The sequence below is a fragment of the Amblyraja radiata genome, chromosome 22 (assembly GCF_010909765.2).
Source record: "Amblyraja radiata isolate CabotCenter1 chromosome 22, sAmbRad1.1.pri, whole genome shotgun sequence".
NCBI classification, from domain to species: Eukaryota; Metazoa; Chordata; class Chondrichthyes; order Rajiformes; family Rajidae; genus Amblyraja; species Amblyraja radiata.
In genome coordinates, this window is record NC_045977.1 from 12314664 (window position 1) to 12340231 (window position 25568).

A 25568-nucleotide genomic window follows, 5' to 3' on the forward strand; every position below is an offset into this window, starting at 1 on the left:
TTAGATAACTATTTAAAACTAAGTACCAACTATATTTTGGTTAAATATGATTTGTGTACCTATAATGTGTCTACCAACTAAATGTGTTTCTTATGCTAGTAGTCTGTTTTAATTTGTTATGTAATTTACAGAATGTATACAGGTGCTCCCCAACATACGATGGGGTTACGTTCTGATAAACTCATCGTAAATCGAAAATATCGTGTCGAAAATGCATTAATACACCTAACCTACCAAACATTCTCTCTTCTGATAAGGCTCGAGAATAGTGGGAGAAGGCACTGGAGCATCGACACTTGTTGATTGTTTAGCGAGCATAGTGTTCTTCAGGAATATCAAGTTTTTACTTTTTGTTTCTTTTCATTATATATTTCCCTATTGCAGGCAAGAGCATCCTGTATCTGCCTGTCAGTTTTTGCGAATCACTCGTAATTGACGTCCATTTCTTCCCCCATCCGTACGCACTGCTGATAATAGCAAACGCCTCCGCCAGTTTCTTTGTTGTGAACGTTTTCAATGCCTCGGGTATAACTTCTTCTTCCTCTGGCTCAGCTTCTTTACTTCTTTCTTCCTCCAGTTCGATCAGCTCCTCATTGGAAAGTTCTTCAGCCTCAATGTCAACAAGCTCATGAATATCTTCTTCATCAATGTCCAATTCAGCTGTTTCCCAAGCACTAATATCTTGGTACTTACTATGTCATCAAAGCAGAATCTTTGTTAAATCTTTGTTAAAGCCTTTGAATGTGTTCACATATGTCTTCATAACTTTCTTCCAAACGCCGTTCCTGCATTGCTGTGTGACTTCTTCCCATGCTGCAGCGATGTTCCGGATAGCATTTAGATAGCATTAGCCTTTCCAAAACTCTGAGTGTTTGGCCAAATTCAGATGCTTCAACAACCTGTTGTTAAGCATCAACGTTTGGTGTAAATAGTAGGCTTTGAACGCAGCTGTTGCACCTTAGTCCATTGGTTGAATGAGTGCGGTTGTGTTCGGCGGCTAACATACAACCTTTACATCGGGATGCATGTCGACGATATGCTGTGGATGGCCTGAAGCATTATCCAAGATCAGAAGAATTTTGAATGGGATGTTGTTTTGTCCACATTCTCTTGCCTGCGGAATAAAACAGTTTGGAAACCAGTCTTCAAACAATGTTAATGTCATCCAGGTTTTCTTGTTATGGCGATAATAAACGGAAAGCGTATGCTTGCTCACATTCTTCAATGCTCTAGGGGTTTCCGAGTGGTAGATTAGTAAAGGCTTTCATTTGAACCCTGCAACATTTCCACCCAAAAGTTGCTTTAAACAGTCTTTGCATGCCTTAAATCTGGAATTGTCTTGAAGTCTTGTTGACTGCATGTATGCTCTGGCATACACTTCCTGAACAAGTCCATTTCATCGACATTGAATGTATAAGAAAGAACTGCAGATGCTGGTTTAAATCGAAGGTAAACACAAAATGCTGGAGGAACTCACCGGCAGTTATCCAGAGATGCTGGCTGTAAATACTTGCGTATCCGTAGGATCAACGGCACGTTCTTTCAGCGTATTGAAAAGATTTCTAGCCTTAGCTTGGATCGTCAGTCGGCTAAGCTATGCGCTTCTGTATCTGGTCTTCCATCCACGTGACAAGTAATCTCGCCATATCATCAAGCGGCCCATTTTCTTCATTATGATCGTGGATTTAACAGATGCTGACGATTTCACTGCATCACTGATTCGCTTCTTATCCTTTAAGATGGACGAGATAGTCAATTGCAAAATTCCTAACTTATTGGCTAGCCGCCTTCATGCTGGGCTATTATCTTTAGTTTCATCTCAAGAGTAATTGCCTTCCTCTTCTTCTCACCAGAAGCAGGAGACAGATGGGTGTTTTGCTGCCATGATGGGATATAAAAACACAAAACACTGTATCCAAAAAATGCTGGCAACACAGTACACTGTAGAATATCGGTTGTTTACATGCGTGATCACGTGGCTGACTGGGAGCTGCGGCTCGCTGCCGTTGCCCAGCATCACGAGAGAGTATCGTACTGCATATCGCGAGCCTGGAAAAAGATCAAAATTCGAAGTACAGTTTCTACTGAATGCGTATCGCTTTTGCACCATCGTAAAGTCGAAGCATCGTAAGTCAAGGAGCATCTGTACTGAAATATATTGTTACTAACTAGCAACCTTTTTCAGAAATGTAGTGGTATTTATTCAGAAACTTAATAAAACCAAAGCATTCAACAATAAGAGGCAGTATTGACCTACCTGCATTTGTTGTTGGTTGCTATCAGATTGCCAAATTTGTGTGTTTGGAGACACCATATACCATTGTACGGTTTTTGAAGCCACACCTATGCAAACATAGAAACAGAAGTCAACACAGTGCCCTCCATAATGTTTGGGACAAAGACCGTTCATTTATTCATTTGCCACTGTACTCCACAATTTGAGAATTGTATTAGAAAAAAAATCACATGTGGTTAAAGTGCACATTGTCAGATTTTAATAAAGGCCATTTTTATACATTATGGTGTCACCATGTAGAAATAAGTTTAAACTAGTGCATTGTATATAGTGGCATTGTGTGTTAAAGTGCCACAACAGAATGCTCCTTGATGCAATTTAGTTATTTTGATCACAATGGCTTCTACTGACATTTCAAACATTTTACTTCTCCAGTATTCTTAACTTCTCATCAACAATGCAATGTATGATCAATTTTATTTTAGCTTGTCTTTACATAATTTCAACAAACAATATGTTGTACACACTCATATAGACCCACGGTAATTTTTTTTAAGGCGGTTTGTTCTGTGTCATCTAAATTATCCTGAATCTCTTTGTGGGGGAAAAACAAGCAATATCATACTTTATTTCAATTATTTGTTGAATGTCAGATTAGGAAAAAGGGAAATGCAATGAGACCTGGGTGTTCCAATCACTGAAAGTAAACACCACAGGAAATGAAGAGAGCTAATGGCATGTTGGCCTTCCTATCGAGATGATTTGAGTATAGGAGTAAAGAGCTTCTTCTGCAGTTGCACAGGGCCCTGGTGAGACCACATCTGAAGTATTGTGTGCAGTTTTGGAATCCTAATTTGAGGAAGCACATCCTTGCTATTGAGACAATGCAGCATAGGTTCATGAGGTTAATCCCTGGCTTGGCAGGACTGTCATATGAGGAAAAACTGGGCTTGTATTCACTAGAATTTAGAAGGATGAGAGGCTATCTTATAGAAACATAAAATTATAAAAGGACTGGACAAGCTAAATGCAGGAAAAATATTCCCAATGTTGGGGAGAAGTCCAGAACCAGGGGCCACAGTCTAAGAATAAAGGGGACGCAGGGCTCTCACTTAACTTTTTTTCCCTGTTGCCAGCCGGACAACCTAGGCAGCTTTTTAGATTGCCAAATGACAGTCTAGGTGGTCATTTAAGACGGTTTGCATGACGCGTGTAATAATGTTCTCGGACGAAGTGCGTAGTTACCAGTCGGAATTATGTTCAATGAAGCATTCACATATTATTTCTGCTTCAAATAAAGTCACAAACTAAACATATTCACCAATCAAGACATGATATATACCACAATGACATGCAGCAAAATTATAATCCAGTATCTCAACTCTTTTTACACATTGCAATTAATGCAAATTATATTAGTTCTTCCACTTCCAAACACAAATGTGGTTGGATTATTCAGCGTATGATCAACCTGTGTCAATAAATCCTGGACCATGGTAACATATATGCTTAATCATGCACACCACAGATTGATGCAAGCATGTTTTCTGTGAAGGACCGAAAATTACCATGACATGGCCATAGCATGGGTCGTTATTGCTATTGACACAGAAACACTCTCGCTTCCCACTTAATTTATCCATAACAAAATGTACTGGTTGCATGGAAATTTCTAATGATAATAGCTGTTAAAGCCGACTATACCCATCTGACAGGTTAAACATTACACTAACTGACAAGAGATTGACAAAGGACATAACTGCAGCAAATGTTCTTTTGGTAATATGTTTAAAGGTGTCAAAATGCCACATTACAGGACATTCTGATTAGATGTACATGTTGTGAACAGCCATGAAGATACCCAGTTTGTACGCACCAGATTAAAAAAAAAATATTGATAAACACGGTTTCCATCATTCCGACTTCAGAATTAACGTTAAAATTTTAACTGAAATATCTCCTGACCAAATTTGTGATGTATATGACTGACTGTAGAAGTAAAACCTGGATAAATCCAACGTATAGTTGTGAGTGTTGCTCATTAAATAACTAAAGTACTGATACTCCATATTAAGAGCATTGATTTGCCGTTAAAATTATTTTCGACATAAAATTGACATTCTTGCCATAGAGGGAGTGCAGAGAAGGTTCACCAGACTGATTCCTAGGAGGTCAGGACTTTCATTTGAAGAAAGACTGGATAGACTCAGCTTGTACTCGCTAGAATTTAGAAGATTGAGGGGGGATCTTATAGAAATGTACAAAATTCTTAAGGGGTTGGACAGGCTAGATGCAGGAAGATTGTTCCCGATGTTGGGGAAATCCAGAACAAGGGGTCACAGTTTAAGGATAAGGGGGAAGTCTTTTAGGACCGAGATGAGAAAAACATTTTTCACACAGAGTGGTGAATATGTTGAATTCTCTGGCCACAGAAAGTATTTGAGGCCAGTTCATTGGCTATATTTAAGAGGGAGTTAGATGTGGCCCTTGTGGCTAAAGGGATCAGGGGGTATAGAGAGAAGGCAGGTACAGGATACTGAGTTGGATGATCAGCCATGATCATATTGAATGGCGGTGCAGGCTCGAAGGGCCGAATGGCCTACTCCTGCACCTATTTTCTATGTTTCTAAAATTAATTTTGTAATAGTGTGTCAACGGTAGCAGTGACAATCGAACACTGCGGTTTTAATGTTTCACGTGTTCACAATTTAATTAATCCATCTTTATGGACTAAAACAAATAATAACATTGGGAATTAAAACACATTTGATTGCATTCTGTTATCAAACATAGTCAATGTTTGCTCTGAAGACATTTCCTGCACAATAGGGTCAAGGGAGGGGGGTTGTGTGAATCAGTGCGGGGTGGATAGATAGCGGGGGTGGGAGTTGAGAAGGCAATCGGTGCGGAATGGATGGATTGAGGCAGGTGAATTAGTACGTGTTGGATGGAGTATGTAAAATTGTGAGGGGAGAGCACGGGGGATGTCAGTGGCGTTGAATGGGGGGGGGGGGGGATCAGTACGGGATGGATGGGGGGGATCAGTACAGGATGAATGGGAGGATTAGTACAGGATGAATGGGGGTAGACAAAAATGCTGGAGAAACTCAGCGGGTGAGGCAGCATCTATGGAGTGAAGGAAATAGGCAACGTTTTGGGTCGAGACCCTTCTTCAGACTGTTCCCCCCCATTCTTCTTGGATGGGGGGATCAGTATAGGACGGATGTGGGGGGGGGGGGGTCAGCGCAGGATGAACGGGGGGGATCAGTACAGGATGAATGGGGGGGGGGGGGTCAGTACAGTGTGGATCGGAGGGTCTGTGCAGGATGAATGGAGGATCACTACAGGATGAATGAGGGGATCAGTACAGCATGAATGGGGGGGTCAGTACAGGATGAATGGGGGGGATCAGTACAGGATGAATGGGGGGGCTCAGTAAAAGATGAATGGGGGGGATCAGTAAAAGATGAATGGCGAGATCAGTAAAAGATGAATGAGGGGATCAGTACAGGATGAATGAGGGGATCAGTACAGGATGAATGATGGGATCAGTACAGGATGAATGATAAATGGAGGGTGGGTCAGTTCAGGATGGATGGGAGATCAGTACAGGACGGATGGGGTGGATCAGTACAGGATGGATAGGGGGTTCAGTACAGGATGGATGGGAGATCAGTACAGGATGGATGGGGGGGGGGGGGGGGGGTTCAGTACAGGATAGATGGGGGGATCAGTACATGATGGATAGGGGGATCAGAAGGGGATGGATGGGGGGGATCAGTACAGGATGAATGGAGGGGAAGCAGTGCAGGATGGATGGGAAGAGGGGGTCAGTACAAGATGAATTGGGGGACCAGTGTAGGATGGATGGGGAGTGGCAGGAGAATCAATGCGAGGTGGACAGGAAGATCACTGCAGGATGAATAGATTGGGGGGAGTGGGGGTAGATGGGGAGGGGAGCACAGGGGATGTCAGTGAGTACTGAATAGAGGCGGGAATGGGGATCAGTGCGGGATGGAGAGGAGGGGTCTCAGGATAAGAGGGGGGCGTACAAGAGGAAGAGAGAGGCAAGGTGGGGAGGAAGGTCAGCGTTCCTCCGACAACATTGCCCCGCTTCCTTGGCAGTCCCTATCCATCGCCAAGTGCCGCCACCAAAGGGGGAGGCAGTTGGGATCTCCTCGCCACCGCCTCACCTCCTCCGCCAGTCAACAGCAAGGTGCGAGGCCGAGTGGTGTAGTTCAAAGATCCTATAGGTATAGGATCTTTGGTGCAGCTGCTTCAGACGGCGGAAGGAGGCCTCCCCCTCCCTCCCTCGGCGTGCGAGAGGGTATGTTTTGAAAGCGGTTATTGCTGTTAGCGGATTTGCAAGCAGCATCTGCTATCAGGGCGGGCGGGGTGCAGGAGGAGGAGAAGGTGGAGCCGCTGTCGCAGATGCTGCTGTGCGAGTCCGTCATTCGCTCCGACCCTTCGTCACCCCGCACCTGGTATCTTTGCCCGGCACTACAGCCGTGGCTGTCGCCAACACGAAACGTCACGTTCCTTTTCTCCAGAGATGCTGCCTGACCTGCTGAGTTACTCCAGTTTTTGTGTCTGTCTTCGGTATAAATTAGTGTCTGCAGTGCCAAGCCGGGCAAAATGACTCGGCGTTTAAGTTGCCCTGCGGCACTTTGGGTGGTCATTGGCACCCAGGCAACGGCTAATTTCGAGCCCTGGGGAGGCCATTTAAAACTGAGGTGAGGAAAAACTTTTTCACCCAGAGTTGTGAATTTGAGGCCAATTGACTGGATTAATTTAAAAAAGAGTTAGATAAGAGTTCTCAAGGCAAGTGGAATCAAGGGATGTGGGGAGAAGGCAGGCACGGGTTACTGATTGTGGATGATCAACCATGATAACAATGATGCTGGCTCAAAGGGCCAAATTGGGGGTAAGGGGGGGGGGGTGTGTGTTTTTGTGTGTGTGTGTGTGTGTGTGTGTGTCTGTGTGTGTCTGTGTGTGTCTGTGTGTGTCTGTGTCATTTTGCATGTGAAATGCATCTCCTCGTAAACAAGACGCCGAAACAGAAACGTTTTTTACATATTTCAGTAGAGATTTTCCTTGTTGTTTTAGAAATCCACTCCTCTGCACATTTGGCACATTATTTTCCTTACTTATTTAAAAATCTGATCGCTGCCCAGCTGCTGACGTTACAATAACAGTGAAACTTTTACATCTTCTGGTAGAAATTTTCCTTATGATTTCAAAAATTCAATATCGATTTGGTCAATTATTTCCCGAGATATTTACTAAAATTTATAACCAAACTGACATTTAAAAAAAATATGCCTTTGCACCTGGCCCAACTGCCCCCTGGCCCCGCCCTGCCCCCCCACCTGCCTCCTGGCCCCGCCACCCCAGCCTGCCAGGTTGTTGATTCCATTGTTTTTCATTGAAATGAATTTAATTATTTCCTACTTAACATCACTAATTCTTAACATTAGCTTTCAATTTCAAAGACAGTTTAAAAAAAATAAATTTGCTTAGATCGGAGCTGCTGTGTGTGTGACGCGGCAGGCTCCGCCCCTGAATTCCATAGAGCTGCCGACAGCTTTTATGCATGAGACGCGGACGCTTCATTTCCAGAACATTCTGAACGTGTGACGCACGATTGCATTTCGCTGTCTCTCCCCCCCTTCCTTTCCCCCACCCTCCCTCCCCTAAACCCCCTTCCCACTACCCCATCTCCTCCCCACCCTTTCTCCCCCCCCACCTCTCCTCCTCCATTTCCCCCCCCTCTCTATCTCCCCCATCCTCTCTCCTCCCATCTCTCACCCCTCCTCCCCCACCCTCCCTCTCTAGACGCGCCTGCGAGTTGGGGGCTATGCGTCAGTGGATAGGGTGGTTATGGGGTAAAAGGAGCAAATGAATAATATAATAGTTAGTGTGTGTGACGCCGCATGCCACCGCCCCCCCCTTACCCGTAACCACCCGTTGGGGGAGCAGACCCAACGGGTCTGCACTTGGTCTAGTTTTCTATATTTCTATGCCTGTTATTCCATGCGAAGTAATTTAAGTTTTCTATTCAATGTTGCTTGAAAATCTATATTACTAAAAGTCTCATCTTAACCACTTCCTGTTGTTATGTATATTGATTTTAGAAAAAACGCTCCCACTTACTGCTGTGATTTTTGGCCATCTTACTCAGAGTCCCCCTTCGCTGCGCAGGACAAAAGGATTTTTCCCATCGATGAAAAATAAAAGAGGTATTAGTGTTTAAAACATGTTGAGAATCTCTCTCCTGAAGGCCATGCCCCTTCAGGAAAGACTATAAAACCTGGAAGTGTTAAGTGCCTCAGTCAGGCTCTGCAAGATGGGGGAGCAAGAGGGTCATGTCTCTCAGTCTGAGCTGTGAATAACACTGAACACACGTCTACTAAACTGTGAGTGGTTTTACTGACCTGTCAGTGCCCTTAATGTGGTTTGAAAATATAGTTTGGAAATGCTAAAGCTGTGTTGCCTGTGGTTTGGAAATGCTAAAGCTGTGTTGCCTGTGGTTTAGAAATGCTAAAGCTGTGTTGCCTAATTAAAGTTGCCTTGCTTTATATATAATTAAAAGTCTAAACTTGACCACTTCCTCTTTGCGCTTTATATTGATTTTAGAAAAAACGCTACCATGCACGGCTGTGATTTTTTGCCATCTTATTCAGAGTCCCCCTCCGCTCATCAGGTGCTGAGGATTTTTCCCATCAATGAAAAATAAAAGTTATTAGTGTTTAAAAAATGTTGAGATTCTCTCTCCTGTCAATCACGCCATGAAGGCCACGCCCCTTCTGGTGGGAGGGACTATAAAACCCAGAAGTGTGGGCATGGCTCATTCTCTGCAAGATGGAGGAGGGAGCGGTCACGACCCGCTGTCTTTAGTGGCCTTGCACCCTGCTTGAAGTGGTAAGAAACTGCACTTGAATTTGGTGGCCTTGAACCCTGCTTGAAATGGAATTTTAAGGAATAGCCGTGTGTTAACTGCCAGCCCACCAGCCGTGAGTGAGCTGCCAGCACAACAGGCTTGAGTGACTGAGCCGCCAGCCCAGGAATCCATTCGGCCCACAATGTCCATACTAGCCCTCTGGAAACCAATCCCTTCAGCCCACAACACCCATACCAGCCCCCCATTGGCCACCAATATTGGAATTGGTGGAGAGGTGGAATATTGCGTTGGAGCCCTCCCGTGTGATGCTGGGACCCAACGAGTCCCACATAGTCTAGTTGATTTATATAGTTATCAATTATTTTGTTCCACATGTTCAAAGAAATGGTTCAGCATTAATATTTTATTTCAGTAAAGTGGAGGAGGTTCATAACGGTTCCCAGTTTTCAATGGACTCTAAGAATTGAATTTTGGCACATTCTGCATATTGTCAACTGTAAACTGCAAATTATACAATTTTAGAGCACAGTGGCACAGCAGTAGATCTGCTGCCAGACTGCTCCAGAGACCCAGGTTCAATCATGAGCTCAGGTGTTGTCTATGTAGAGTTTGCACGTTCTCCCTGTGACCATGTGGGTTTTGTCCAGGCGCTCGAGTTTCTTCCCACATTCCAAAGATGTGCAGGTTTGTAGATTAATTGGCTTCTGTAAATACCCCCTAATGTGTAGCATGTGAATGTGGAATAATGTTGAATTAGTGTACGGGTGATGGATGGTCATCATTGACTTGGTGGGCTGAAGGGTCTGTTTTATGCTGTATCTCTAAACTCTAAATTTGGTGGAATAATTCTGAAATAATAGCGGTGCTCCATATATATCATTCTATGTTTGACTCTGTTGTGGGAACTGATCATTCAGTATTTCCTACAGCCCAAAAAACATTGGACAAGGAGGCTTCAGTGTCCCCAAGGACAATATAATTAAATGACATGGTCAATATAAAAAGAATTGGTAAATAAATCGATCATGCTAAAAAGTATATAATGTACTAGACTAAGTGGGATCCGTTGGGTCCCAGCATCACATGGGAGGGCTGGTCCCCCAACGCAATATTCCACCTCTCCACCAATTCCAATATTGGTGGCCAGTGGGGGGGGGGGGGGGGGGGGGGGGGGGGGGGGGGGGGGGGGGGGGGGGGGGGGGGCTTTCTGGAGCTCTAGTATGGGAGCTGTGGGCTGAACCGGTTTCCAGAGGGCTAGCATGGACATTGTGGGCCGAATGGATTCTTGGACTGGTGGCTCAGTCACTCAAGCCTGTTGTGCTGGCAGCTCACTCACTCACTCACGGCTGGTGGGCTGGCAGTTGACTCACGGCTATTCCTTGAAATTCCATTTCAAGCAGGGTGCAAGGCCACCAAATTCAAGTGCAGTTTCTTACTACTTCAAGCAGGGTGCAAGGCCACTAAAGACAGCGAGTCGTGACCTCTCCCTCCTCCATCTTGCAGAGACTGAGCCACTCGCACACTTCTGGGTTTTATAGTCCCTCGCCCCTCCCACCAGAAGGGGCGTGGCCTTCATGGTGTGATTGACAGGAAAGAGAATCTCAACATTTTTTAAACACTAATAACTGTTTTATTTTTCATCGACGGGAATAATCCTCGGCACCTAATGAGCGGAGGGGGACTCCGAGTAAGATGGCCAATTTTCCCCCTAAAATCAATATAAATCGCAAACAGGAAGTGGTCAAGATTAGACTTTTAATTATATAGTAGGCAAGGGAACTTTAATTAGGCATGGCAATTTTAATTAGGCAAGGCAACTTTAATTAGTCAAGGCAACTTTAATTAGGAAAGGCAACTTTAATTAGGCAACACAGCTTTAGCATTTCCAAACCAAAGGCAACACAGCTTTAGCATTTCCAAACCAAAGGCAACACAGCGTTAGCATTTCCAAACTATATTTTCAAACTACATTAAGGGCACTGACAGGTCAGTAAAACCACTCAGTTTAGTAGACATGTGTTCAGTGTCACTCACAGCTCAGACTGAGAGACGTGACCCTCTCGCTCCCCCATCTTGCAGACACTGGCTGAGGCACTCAACACTTCCATGTTTTATAGTCCCTCCGAAAGGGGCATGGCCTTCAGGAGAGAGAATCTAACATTTTTTAAACACTAATAACTCTTTTATGTGTCATCGATGGGTAAAATCCTCTTGTCCTGCACAGTGGAGGGGGACTCTGAGTAAGATAGCCAAAAATCATCCGTAAGTGGCAGCGTTTTTTCTAAAATCAATATACAGAACTGGAAGTGGTCAAGATCAGATTTTTAGTAATATAGATTACAGCTTAGATAGAATAGAAACAGTACCATGACAAAAGGAAACCATGGCTATTGTCCAATAACATTCAATTATGTAAAAACAAGTACATAATTATGTAGAAGGTTTCCGACCTGAAATGTCACCTATCTGTGTTCTCCTGAGATGCTGTCTGACCCGCTTAGCTACTCCAGCAATCTGTCTTCTCAACAATAAATTATAGTGGCATCATTAAATCAAATGTGAATATATCCAGCAAACTACTGTATTTCTTCTCTTACCTTGAGTAAAATATCATGATGAGTTCAGAAATTACTGCTACCAATTTTGCTGGATGAACATTTAACGCGTGATAATTACCCTCCGGCTGCTGCAGTGGCAGCACTCATTTTAAATATTACGAGTGGGACAAGGACACAGTGCACAAGTAACTCAGCGGGACAGGCAACCTATCTGGAGAACACGGATAAGGTGGCGTTTCAGGTCAGACAAGACTATCATATTTGTCAATAAACTCTTTTAATGAATTTGGAACAGTGGGCAGCCATTCCAACTTAAATTGTACAAATGTAATATGATCAGCATTTATTCTGGATGATGTACAGTGCCCTCCATAATGTTTGGGACAAAAACGTATCTTACTCCTTCAGCGACTGAGTCAAACATTATCTGTATCAAAAACATTTTTTAGTCTATAAGGAGTATTGGATTTTTACCAATATTTAATTTTGCTATTTGTTTTGTCTTAACTCTATCATCTGTTCTTTAACAAAGTGCAAGCAACCAATGCCTATTTTTTTGCCAGTTTATCTAGTGCTTTACAGAAACATTAAAAATTAAGAACTGCATATTCTTAATTTTGTGTATCTTTGTTCAGTATCTCCTGGTTCGTACTTAGATTAGAATCTCACTATCTGTATACTAAATTAAATTTGTGTGATGATCGCTCCTCCAGCTGTAATTTTGATAGGGGTTCTTTAAAAGCTTTGAAGGCCTCACATATTGATCCAACCAAGTTTGTTTATAACCAAGATGGAGTTCACGGAATACCTCTAAAAATATTTCTTATCTTTTAATTTTTCACTCATGTACAAGGGTTACTAGCAAAATCATCAGTTATTCTCTGTAGCTTCCCACTCTAATTCAGTATCAATCACTTTCTCAAACTAAAGGCCATGACCAATTCAATTTCCTCTTGTGGAGAGAGAACTTCATTTCCATTCATTACTTTGTCAATATCATGAGAAAGATCAGGAATAGCAGAGTACATCAGTAATATAAAGTGACGAGTCTAATATATAAAATACCAGGCTAATCCAATAAATTCCAGCTCCTTGTTATTTAAGTTAGTTACCACTGCAGTGTGTACTTGCTGGAGTTACAGTGTCCAAATTCTTTGGTAATGGAATATTCTTTGTAATCTTTGCATCATTGGGCATTTTTCTAAGGAAAAATATTGAAAGGAAAGAAATATTAATGCATGCTATTAATTCAGTCCAGCATCAATTCAATCACCTGGTTCTGTTAAAAAACTGTCTTGTTTTTATTCCAGGGATTCCAATTGGTTGACCATGAAGTGTTCCATCATTTAGCAATCTTTGGGTTTCCTTGCATTGGATGCAAATCTTACATAAATGTATCCACTGATACTGGCAACAGCATTTAAAAGACAAAGGAAGATAATTGGATTGGGACACTTATAAGGAAGGAATCATGAAAGGTTATGAAGTGAAAAGTGTGGGGAGGGGTTAGATTTGACCTGAAGTTTAAATATTCCAGGAGAGCATTTCTGCATCTCTCGCTTCACAATCACACAACAATTTTTTTTCTTCACATCTTTTGGGTACATATATCGGCAAAAGTCCCCTTTAAAGATAATTAAAGCTGCATGTGGTTCTGTTTTGTCATTGAATTTCCAGGCTGATTACTGAAATGGATTTTAACAAGCATTTGATACGATTCTGAAGAAAATATTAAATGAATGTGCATAGAATTGAATTAAGAATTAGTCCTCAATTTTTCACCGTACATACTGATGCTTTGGATGAAAGAATAAAGTTGTACTTTCAGGTTTGATAATGCCACTGTGAGCAGGAAAATTCAAGGAAGCATTCACAAACCACGTGACAGTAAAATGATGATAGATAAGATTTAGTTTGAAGAAGAGCAGTGCATCTATTCTGGATCTTGGGAAACAAAATGACATCACTTGGAAGTGCAAAATCCTAAAAGTTGGAAAAGAACAAAGATTTATCAGTAACTATATGTATACAAACCAAGTAAATGCAGAGCTACAAAATGTGGCACCCTAGTTTTACCTCAAACAGAAAGGTGAAGAAGATATATTGTTAAAAAGAGAATTGGTCAAACTGGATTTCCAACAGAGGGCTGATACAAAGGAAGCATTCTCTTTGAGTAGTGGGGTTTGGAAACAAAACCCTCTGTTAAAATCTTCTCTGGATGTGGAGAGGATGTTTCCACTAGTAGGGGAGTCGAAAACCAGAGCGTTCAGCCTTAGAATAAAAGGATGTACCTTCAGAAAGGAGATAGTGAATCTGTGGAATTCATTGCCACAGACAGCTGTAGAGGCCAAGTCATTGGGTATTTTTAAAGCAGAGATTGACAGGTTCTTGATTAGTAAATGTGACAGGTTATAGGGGTTATGGTGAATGGGGTTGAGAGGGAAAGGTAGATCAGCCATGATCTACCTTTGAATGGCATAGCAGACTCGATGGGCCGAATGGCTTAATTATGCTCCTATGACATGAACTTAAAATAGAATAAGGCAGAAATTAAAAAGTAATTTTAAACTCAAAGGGCAAGGTAAATATAGATGTTTTCCCCTCAAACGCAAGCTGATATTAATTGAAAATTTCAAGATTGCAAACAAGAGTTGCTTGATGTCCGCCAATTTACTTTAATGATCACTACACTTCGAAAATATTTTGTTAGCATATTTAGTTAGTGCTTTGGCATATTCTTAAATTTTAAGAGGCAATATACAAGTGCAAATCCTTTAATGGAGAAAAGGCAGGCAAACTAAATTTAGCTGCTGACCTAACTCAGCATCCTCCAGGGTAGTAATGGTCTACACTTGCCACTATGACATTTACAGCCTGCAAAATAAGCATGTTGATGATTATATTTATGATATTATATAGGAAATGCACAACTGCAAATTGATGTTATATGGAGATATTGCATGGAAAGCCCACCAAGTATGTACCAAAATCAACAACAACTGTTATAATAATTCTACTTTAATCCCACATTCTCATCAACCCCAGGTTCTCCCACTCACCTACAAGTTAGGCATGATTTACAATGGCTAATTAACATCCCAATGTACACATCTTTGGGACATGGAAGGAAACGGAAGCTCATGAAATAAATCAATTTGGTCACAGGGAAATGTGCAGACTCTACAGACAGTATCCAAGGTACCCATGATAGGCACAAAATGCTGGAGTAAATCAGCGGGACCAACAGCATCTCTGGAAAGAAGGAATGGGTGCCATTTTGGGTCAAGCCCAGAAACAAAACTGGGGCTTTTTTAGGCAGGTCATCTATAAGTATTTCATAGAACTCTGCCTCACAAGACATGCTTCTGCATGGTTATTCTGCACTGTCTGCATTCTGTGAATATGCAGCCAAAAAATCCTAGATGTTGTGGACTGCATGTTTTTTATTTGGCATATTTGGGCTCCTCCTTAGCTTAGTGTGACAAGTTTAGAGAAAACCTGGAAGGAAAATCACATGCTTTATGCAACTTGCAATGAGTGTTTAGTTTTACTTTGTGGTTGATCTTTTGTTGAGTTTGAATTGTGCAGTGCACAAAATTTGGAACTATGCTTTCCAATTTGTGTAGTTTCAAAGTTACACTTCTTTGAAGCTTCTTGGAATGCCTTTTGTACTAAAATTGTTGTACAAATGCTAGTTATTGATATTACACTGTTTTTGGGAGTTAATTATCTGTGCCATTCGAATTAAGATACTAATGAAGATATTATCAATAGAAATTGAGACATAATTTCCCTTTTATAAATACGTCATACCCATGAGCACAGGACTCGAAAAAAACATACAATTTTCCAAAATGGTAAATTTGATTGGCATCAATAACAAATTCTCAGAATGTTATGGACTGAAAGATTAGATATTCATAAATGTAGAAGACAGAACAATAAATTTGTCATTGCAACATTGGAGCACGATAAATTCCAAATTTACTACAAAAGGTATACCAATATGAATTTTCCATACATTTCATAAATGATACACTGCTAAAAATTATATTGTTATAAATCTCAGAAGTACATAATTCGAATAGAATCAGCCTGTAATGCTATTGTAAATTAACACTATTGCTAAATTAATTAATACCTTTTAAGTTGTTGCAAGTTCAATTCATAGTTAGTTGAATCAGAAGTTTTCTCATGAGGCAAAAGCTGTAATTTCTGGTCTGACGGAACTGCAGACGAATCCATGTAGTTTACACATGTCGTGGGCTCCGCATTTTTCAGATCTGCTGCAGAAGTTGGATAATGTGGTACAGGAGGCATTTTAGGCTGTTGTATTGATGGAAGTGAAAATTAATGGTTTATAATAAAGTAATTAGTGCATAGAAATGACGACAAGTTTAAACTAATGTAAGGTAGGCTGTACCTCCTCTGGTTTCCTCCTGGCCGATGGTCTATTTATAGTCTGTAAAACAGTTGTTACTTTTTTTTCCAAATTATTTATTCTCGTCTGTGTGAAAAAAAAAATCAAATTTAATCTTGACACCTTGTACATCTTAAATGTTTTAAAATATGGTGACAATGGCATGGATCTATATAAATAAGAAGTCAAGTTCACAACAGAAAGAAAGATAGCAATTTTAAAAGAATCAGATGTACAACTGAACAAAATAAAACTGCTGAGAAATGTATCCTCAATTGGTGGCATTAAATGCTTCTTAATTTTGGAAACTGAGGACAACGCACCATCCTATAGCACAATTCTGATTTGAGATTACGCTAATGATATTTCTACAGGGGACAACGTAAATTTTGAAATTTGTACCTTTCATTTCTCATTGATCACTTAAAGGGCCTGTCCCACTAATGCGACTTTTTAACAACTGTCTTCGACCTTCAAGCTCGAGGGCACTCGCCTGAAAAACCTCGAGCTGGATCAACCGTCAGCGATGAAACTTAAAAAGGGGTTTGTGTAGAGTTAGTGTAAACTGGATGCTTGATGGTAAACATGGAATTTTTCCGCACTGTCTGACTTGGACCATGAAAAGGTATTTGGAAGTGCATTTGCAGTACAAACCTGCAGGACTATGGATCTCTTCCCACGTGTGAAGTTACAAATTCATTTTCAATCAGTACAGTTACCGTAGGTCACAGGGCCTACTTTTCTATAGTAACTTTCTTCTGATTTTGTGAACTGATTCCAGAAAGGTTAGACATTTAACCCTTTTGCCTGGGTTTGACTTGAACACAAACAGCTTATGTCAGCTGGCGTTGCACAAAGTCATTTTTCAGTTGTGTTTGTTTTAATTTTTTTAAACAGATAATTAGTAATTAGTGTTAATAATAATAATTAGTGTTTAAATAGTATTTTTATTTTGTAGTCTCTGAATAGTTTTGAATGCCAAAGATAAAGCTGGTTGTCAAGGCAATCAGAGGATAGACAGGCCTTTTATTTTGGAGGAACTCAGCCTGACCAATTGTACTAATTGAGTTCCTCTTCCACTATGTGTTTTGCTCAAGATTCCAGCATCTGCAGTTCCTTGCATCTCCAGGCCTTATTTTACTTCAGAGACACGTGAGTGACTACGTGAAGGCTGTTAGCCCGCATGCGCGTCATTACGTCTACTGCATGGCGCCACGACTGGCTGGTAGGCGCGTCGCTCCTCCAGCGGTAAGTTTAAAAGACCCGCAGGTAAGTTCTTGAACTTATTCTGTGGTTGTGTGTTCGTTAAATCTTGATTGCAGGGTTGCTTCAAGTTCGAACGGAAATGGACAAAAAGGTGAAGGCAAGACGAGCCGCGGGGAGACCTGCTACGGAAGACCGTGGGATAGCGGGTTGCGGGGGCGGCCGTCAACTTCGCCACCCAAGTCGCTGACGATAATTCCAGCGACTTCAGACTTGGTGTCTCTGCAGAGCACCGTGGCTATCCCGAGAGGTGGAAAAGCCAAGCAAACGTCTGTGAGGCCTATAGAGTCAGATGAGTCAGGCCAGGAGGGTGCACCTCCCACAATGGATAGCGTCTCCGGACGTCTGTCCCGGATGGAGCACCTCATGGAGAGGATGCTCCACCATGAAATACTCCTAGGAACGGAGTCATATCAGCGCGGGTGTCCGAGAGAGCCCGCGGCAGCGCCTGGTTCAGGGCTGCATGATGTCTCCCTCTCTGAGGAGGGGAGCATCCTGTCAGTTTTGGGCTGGCTCAGAGTTCAGTGGTATGTCCAGGGAACATACCATGATGCACGGGCTGCAAGAAGCAGAAATACCCGCAAAAGCATCGAAATTTGCGATGCCATCGCAAATTGGGGAGCCGCTCGAGGAAGAATTGGCGGCTAGCATTAACTATCCGGCTTCACATCAGTTCCAAGAGCAAGTAATGGTGGATACGGCCATGAGGCACCACACGCCTATCAACTGTGCGTCATTAAGTGTGCCGGCTGTAAACAGCTCGATATGGAATCATATCGGGGGAGGTATCAGGAACCAGGAGGTGAAACTCCAGAAAATTATGAGCCTGCTGGCTTCAGGCATTACGGCCTTTGCCAGGTCGGTGGATGGAGGCCCTCTGTCGGATGGACAACAAGATGCGCTGGCATTATTGTGCAACGCGCACTTTGAAATAAATTGCTACCGCAAGAAGGCCATCCGCCTTACTCTGAAACATAAGTTTGCAGGATTATGCAAAGCCAGCAATGTGCAGCCGCCAAATTACCTGTTTGGTGAAGATCTACCCAATCAGGTCAAAGACCCTAGATGACGAGGCAAAAGCCGTGGCGCTAATCCGAGCTCCATCAACGAGCAGAGCTTCGTCCTTCCGGCGGCAACACCCCTACGCGTCTACCAGCAGCAATCGATTCCCTGAAGCTGGTAGCAGCATGAAGGCCGAACATTATGGACACAAGTCTTTTTTAGGGCATGGCCAAGACCGGTCCTCCTCAAAAATGCGTACCTTGCGCACTCCAGCAGCTCTACCCCCCAAACCTCGGGGGCGGAAATACACACCACAATGCCACCAGTAACGATGGAGGTAGGTGGGTCTAGTTCTTTTTGGAACATGAGGGTGTGCACCACTCACAAGTTGGGGAAAGATTACACTGGTCTGTGAATAAACATCAGATTCCTTTATACTGCATAATATACATCGATTCCAAATTGAATTCTTTTCTGGCTCATTTCCACCCTCACAGCATACACCAAACCGGTCCTTTATGCATTAAGAGGGTTTGGATATACAAGCTAAAGTTCAGTAAGGGGTAATTGAATCATCCTTGACTTAACTCAACTTAACTCCTTTGTGCAGTATAGACTTTCAAAATAGGTAAAACTCTGAAAAATAGCTAAATTAGCTATTTCAGCCACCAGACTCTTGTTGAGAGATTGGGGTTTCTTATCCATCCAATTAAATCTAAATTGATACCATCCAGAGTTAATGATGAGTTGGGATTTACCATCAACTCATTCACATGTTGGTGACTCTGCCCTCGGGCAAGAGATTGGAATTAATAGAAGCTTGTAATTATCTCATTGTAAAACAGCAACCTTCTATTCAACAAGTAGCCCGTATAATTGGCAAATTAGAAGCTACTTTCCAGCTGCAAAATTTGGGCTTTTGCATTATTAAAATTTACTACGTGCAAAGGAGCAGACACCCAAAACCCATGCAGGTCCTTCAATAGACCTATGCATTTACCAGCTGAAGCCATTTCTGAGTTACAATGGTGGACGTCCAATATTTGGCATTGCACCGGTAATATTATGGTCAAAAATCCTTCAGGGGTATTACAACTGTTGTGGTGGCAGATGGAATATGCATGAGTCATCAGTTCTTCAATGGTATGGTACTAACTACTTAGAGTTGATGGGAGCACTCTATGGGTTAAAGGTTTATCGCGGGAATATGCACCATCTGCATGTTCAACCTTAAATTGACTGCACTACAGCGGTGGCATACATTAATCACATGGGCGGAATCAAGTCTGTATCCTGTGATAAATTGGCTAACCTCATTTGGCACTGGTGCATTGGAAGAAATATTTGAATTTCAGCCACCTACCTGCCAAGTAGGCTCAATATGGTGGCGGACACCGGGACATGGAAATTCAATGACGACACAGAATGGATGTTGAATCATAACATATTTTATGGCATTATCGACCGGTGTGGAACACCAGATATCAATTTGTTTGCATCCAGACAAAATCACCAGTTACCAAACTATGTTGCATGGGAACCAGGCCCACGGGCTGTGGCGGTGGATGCATTCCCGCTACATTGGGGAAGAACGTTCTTTTATGCATTTCCCCCATTCTGCCTCGTCAGTCGATGCTTGCTGAAGATCAATCAAGACTCTGCCTCAGGCTTCCTGGTAGTGCCTGACTGGCCTACACAGCCATGGTTCCCAATCATATTGGGAATGATCAGCCTTTTATGGCCATTCCCAAGGCAGTAACCTGCTAGTCCACCCTGTAACAGGGGGCAGGGGGGGGGGCATCCTCTCCATGACCAAATTAATTTATTGGATTACAGAGTCTGAGAAGACCTTTCCTGGGGCTCCGATTATCTGATCGCACGGTGGATGTACTCGCTGCGACCTGGAGAGACAGTACGAAGAAATAATACATTTCCTATATCAGGAAGTGGGAAGTGTACTGTTCACAATCTAATATTTCGTATGACACAGCACATATAACCAATGTATTAGAGTTTCTCTCAAAACTGTTTTTTGATGAGGTTGAGTTATAGTGCTATAAATTGTGCCAGAAGTGCACTATCGGCATATTTGTGGCCGGGATCGGGACACCACTCTGTTGGGTCTCACCCTCTGGTGTCCAGGTTCATGAAGGGCATCTTCAACACGAATCCTCCCACGGAAATATGGGATGTTGGCACAGTACTAACACTGCTCCGCCGGTGGGCGCCGGCAACATCCCTGTCCCTGGTCCAGCTCACGTACAAAGTAGTGATGCACATGGCGCTGGTGTCAGTGCAACGGGTCCAGTCGTTGCACAAGCTTCGGCTGGATAGAATGATTATGTCTGCCAATAGTATCATGTTTTACGTGTATGATCTAGTCAAGCAGAGCAGACCAGGTACTTCCGGCCTCAAACTACATTTTGCAGCATACCCCTTGGACTTACGGTTGTGTGTGGTTACACACCTCCAACAATATATAAAGGTCACAAAGAGCCTCAGGGGCTCGGAATTAGCAGTACTTGTTAGTTTCAAGAAACCTCATAAAAAGGTTTCAGTAAATACCATTTCCAGGTGGTTGAAACAGGTTCTGGCTTATGCAGGAGTAGATAATGACATTTTAAAATCTCACTCCACCAGGGCTGTATCTACGTCAGCAGCCAGGACAAAGGACGTCCCGCTAGACCATATCCTAGCGACTGCAGGATGGTCAAGAGAACGCACATTTCAGATGTTCTATAATAAACCTATCGCCAGACCAGGGGTTTTTGCCCGCACCATTTTAAGTTCTGTTTCGTAGTTTCCCCTTGGATGAGTGGGTCTACTATTACTATAATTCGTCCATTAAAGCATCAGCATGTTTTAAAAATTTGTCATGTCTGAATGCATTATTCTCTTATCCTTGGTCAACCAATACAGTGTGGCATGGACTTTCATCCACGGCATGAAATCAGAGCTTTAAAATCTTCTGGTAGTCACTCACGTGACTCCGAAGTAAAATAGTAAGATTAAACGAGAACTTACCAGTTTGAGGTTTGATCTTTATTTTATGAGGAGTTACGATGAGCGATTACTTGCCCTCCGCTCCCAACCCTCTTTAAAAGTTCAGCTGGTAGTTCTAGTCTCTCGAATCTTACTATATTCAGTTCAACAACTGTTATTCTGTGATTTCACACCACTGCTTTGAGGGTTGACGCGCATGCGGGCCGACGGCCTTCACGTAATCGCTCATCGTAACTCATAAAATAAAGATCAAACCTCAATCTGGTAAATTCTCGTTTAATCTTACTATTTTATTAGGTATCTCTAAACAGATGGATTTTTTTTCCATATGAAGTCTCTCACATGGCCTAAGCAAAGAATGAATGTGCTCCAGGTAACCAGTGAGCTCAAGTGACTTGTCAGAGTATGGGTGTTTTTTTCTAAGGAAGAAAAATCTCTGCAATTACATGAGTTTAGCAAAAAGCTGTCAAAAACTTACTTGAATACTTTGCGCCAGTTCTTCATGCTTTTGCGTGCAGTCAATATTTTCAATTCGTCTTGTTAACTCTTCAACTTTCTTGCCCAAAATATCACTACTAAGTTCTGCGGCTATCCTTCTGTGAAGCACTTTTTGCATCTAATAATATAAATTGGAATGAGTTCATTATTTGCAAATTGAGGAAATTAAAGCAAAGCTCTAAATTTAGAAAACGTAGCTCCATTAAGTGGTGTTGATTACTTTTTGCAATGTGGTCACCTCATTCTTTCAATGTTTCTCTTTTCCCTCATATAATTAACTAACCACCCATAGAAACAGGTTCTTTGGCTTAATTACCCAAGATGCCGACCAAAGCTAGTCCTAGTTGCCCATTCCTGGCCCATATCCACTGAAACCTTCGATATAGAAACATAGAAAATAGGTGCAGGAGTAGGCCATTCGGCCCTTCGAGCCTGCACCGCCATTCGATATGATCATGGCTGATCATCCAACTCAGTATCCCATCCCTGCCTTCTCTCCATACCCCCTGATCCCTTTAGCCACATCTAACTTAAATATAGCCAATGAACTGGCCTCAACTACCTTCTGTGGCAGAGAATTCCACAGATTCACCACTCTGTGTGAAAAATGTTTTTCTCATCTCGGTCCTAAACTCTTATCCTTAAACTGTGACCCCTAGTTCTAGACTTCCCCAACATCGGGAATAATCTTCCTGCATCTAGCCTGTCCAACCCCTTAAGAATTTTGTAAGTTTCTATAAGACCCCCCCTCAATCTTCTGAATTCTAGCGTGTACAAGCCGAGTCTATCCAGTCTTTCCTCATATGAAAGTGCTGCCATCTCAGGAATCAGTCTGGTGAACCTTCTCTGTACTCCCTCTATGGCAAGAATGTCTTTCCTCAGATTAGGAGACCAAAACTGTACGCAATACTCCAGGTGTGGTCTCACCAAGACCCTGTACAACTGCAGTAGAACCTCCCTGCTCTTATACTCAAATCCTTTTGCTATGAATGCTAACATACCATTTGCTTTCTTCACTGCCTGTTGCACCTGCATTCCTACTTTCAATGACTGGTGTACCATGACACCCAGGTCTCGTTGCATCTCCCCTTTTCCTAATCGGCCACCGTTCAGATAATAGTCTACTTTCCTGTTTTTGCCACCAAAGTGGATAACCTCACATATATCCACATTATACTGCATCTGCCATGCATTTGCCCACTCACCCAACCTATCCAAGTCACCTTGCAGCCTCCTAGCATCCTCCTCACAGCTAACACTGCCCCCCAGCTTTGTGTCATCCGCAAACTTGGAGATGTTGCATTCAATTCCCTCATCCAGATCATTAATATATATATTGTAAATAGCTGGGGTCCCAGCACTGAGCCTTGCGGTACCCCACTACTCACTACCTGCCATTCTGAAAAGGACCTGTTTACTCCTACTCTTTGCTTCCTGTCTGCCAGCCAGTTCTCTATCCACATCAATACTGAATCCCCAATACCGCGTGCTTTAACTTTGTATACTAATCTCTTATGTGGGACCTTGTCGAAAGCCTTCTGAAAGTCCAGATATAACACATCCACTGGTTCTCCCTTATCCACTCTACTAGTTACATCCTCGAAAAATTCTATAAGATTCGTCAGACATGATTTACCTTCCATAAATCCATGCTGACTTTGTCCAATGAATTCACCACTTTCCAAATGTGCTGCTATCCCATCTTTAATAACTGACTCCAGAATTTTCCCCACCACCGATGTTAGACTAACTGGTCTGTAATTCCCCGTTTTCTCTCTCCCTCCCTTTTTAAAAAGTGGGGTTACATTAGCTACCCTCCAGTCCTCTGGAACTACTCCAGAATCTAAAGAGTTTTGAAAAATTATCACTAATGCATCCACTATTTCTGCGGCTACTTCCTTAAGTACTCTGGGATGCAACTTATCTGGCCCTGGGGATTTATCGGCCTTTAATCCATTCAATTTACCTAACACCACTTCCCGGCTAACCTGGATTTCACTCAGTTCCTCCATCTCATTTAACACCCGGTCCCTTGCTATTTCCGGCAGATTATTTATGTCTTCCTTAGTGAAGACAGAACCAAAGTAGTTATTCAATTGGTCTGCCATGTCCTTGTTCCCCATGATCAATTCGCCTGTTTCTGACTGCAAGGGACCTACATTTGTTTTAACTAATCTTTTCCTCTTCACATATCTATAAAAACTTTTGCAGTCAGTTTTTATGTTCCCTGCTAGTTTTCTTTCATAATCTATTTTCCCATTACTAATTAAGCCTTTTGTCCTCCTCTGCTGGACTCTGAATTTCTCCAAGTCCTCTGGAAGGCTGCTTGTTCTGGCTAATTTGTACGCTTCATCTTTTGTTTTGATACTATCCCTGATTTCCCTTGTTATCCACGGATGCACTACCTTCCCTGATTTATTCTTTTGCCAAACTGGGATGAACACTTGTTGTAGTTCATCCATGCAGTTTTTAAATGCCTTCCATTGCATATCCACCGTCAACCCTTTAAGAATCATTTGCCAGTCTATCTTGGCCAATTCACGTCTCATACCCTCAAAGTCACCTTTCTTTAAGTTCAGGACGCTTGTTTCTGAATTAACAATGTCACTCTCCATCCTAATGAAGAACTCAACCATATTATGGTCACTCTTGCCCAAGGGGCCACACACAAGACTGCTAACTAACCCTTCCTCATTACTCAATACCCAGTCAAGAATAGCCTGCTCTCTCGTTGGTTCCTCTACATGTTGGTTTAGAAAACTATCCCGCATACATTGCAAGAAATCCTCTTCCTCAGCACCCCTGCCAAATTGATTCACCCAATCTATATGTAGATTGAAGTCACCCATTATAATTGTTTTACATTTGTTGCACCCATTTCTAAGTTCCTGTTTGATGCCATCCCCAACTCCACTACTACTGTTAGGTGGCCGGTACACAACTCCCACTAGCGTTTTCTGCCCCTTTAGTAATCTCTGCTCTCAGGTATAAAGGTTTATCCGGCCATTAAGTTCTAGCAACATCCTCATAATAATTTCTGCACTCTTTCCAGCTTAATGACATCCTTCTGATAGCAGGATGACCAAAACTGAACACAATACTCAATGCCTTGTACGTTTTACTTTATTGTAGAGTTTAGTTTTAAAGATACAGCGTAGAAACAGACCCTTCAACCTATCAAGCCCACGCTGACCGTTCATGCTCATCTCAATTTCTGTATCCTGTACACTAGGGACAATTTACAGAAGACAATTAACTCTACAAACCTGCATGTTTTTGGAATGCGGATGGAAACAAGAGCACCCAGAGAAAACCCATGCGGTTACAGGGAGAACATACAAACTCCAGACAGACAGCACCCATAGTCAGGATAGAATCCGGTCTCTGGTGCTAAGGCAGTAACTCTACCACAGCACCACTGTGACACCACTAACATAATATCCCAACTTCTAGACTCAATTCCCTGACTGATGGTCAGCATGCCAAAAGCCTATCTCACCATTTGTAAGGCCCTGCCCATGTCAACTTGCATGATTACTTCAAAAACTTCTTAGTTACTTCTTCAATTGAAGGAAAATCCCTCATTTGTTGCCATTCTCATTTAATAATAAGCAATTTTATTTTTGGCTCGAGGAAGTAACATTTAATTCTATTAATCCGTGCAGCCCAATGAGCTTTGAGTCCAAT

General features: G+C 42.4%; 1 protein-coding gene across 1 annotated transcript in view; it reads right to left on the minus strand.

Annotated features, from left to right (window-relative positions):
• LOC116985593 (activating transcription factor 7-interacting protein 1-like) overlaps positions 1-25568 on the minus strand; it is a 43653-nt gene that overhangs the window by 12095 nt on the left and 5990 nt on the right. The window contains exons 3-7 of the mRNA XM_033040429.1: positions 21862-21999; positions 16119-16202; positions 15837-16021; positions 12808-12896; positions 2258-2343 (exon numbers count right to left, since the gene is read on the minus strand). Coding sequence (XP_032896320.1) covers positions 2258-2343; positions 12808-12896; positions 15837-16021; positions 16119-16202; positions 21862-21999 — 582 coding nt within the window. The remainder of the gene's footprint in view (positions 1-2257; positions 2344-12807; positions 12897-15836; positions 16022-16118; positions 16203-21861; positions 22000-25568) is intronic.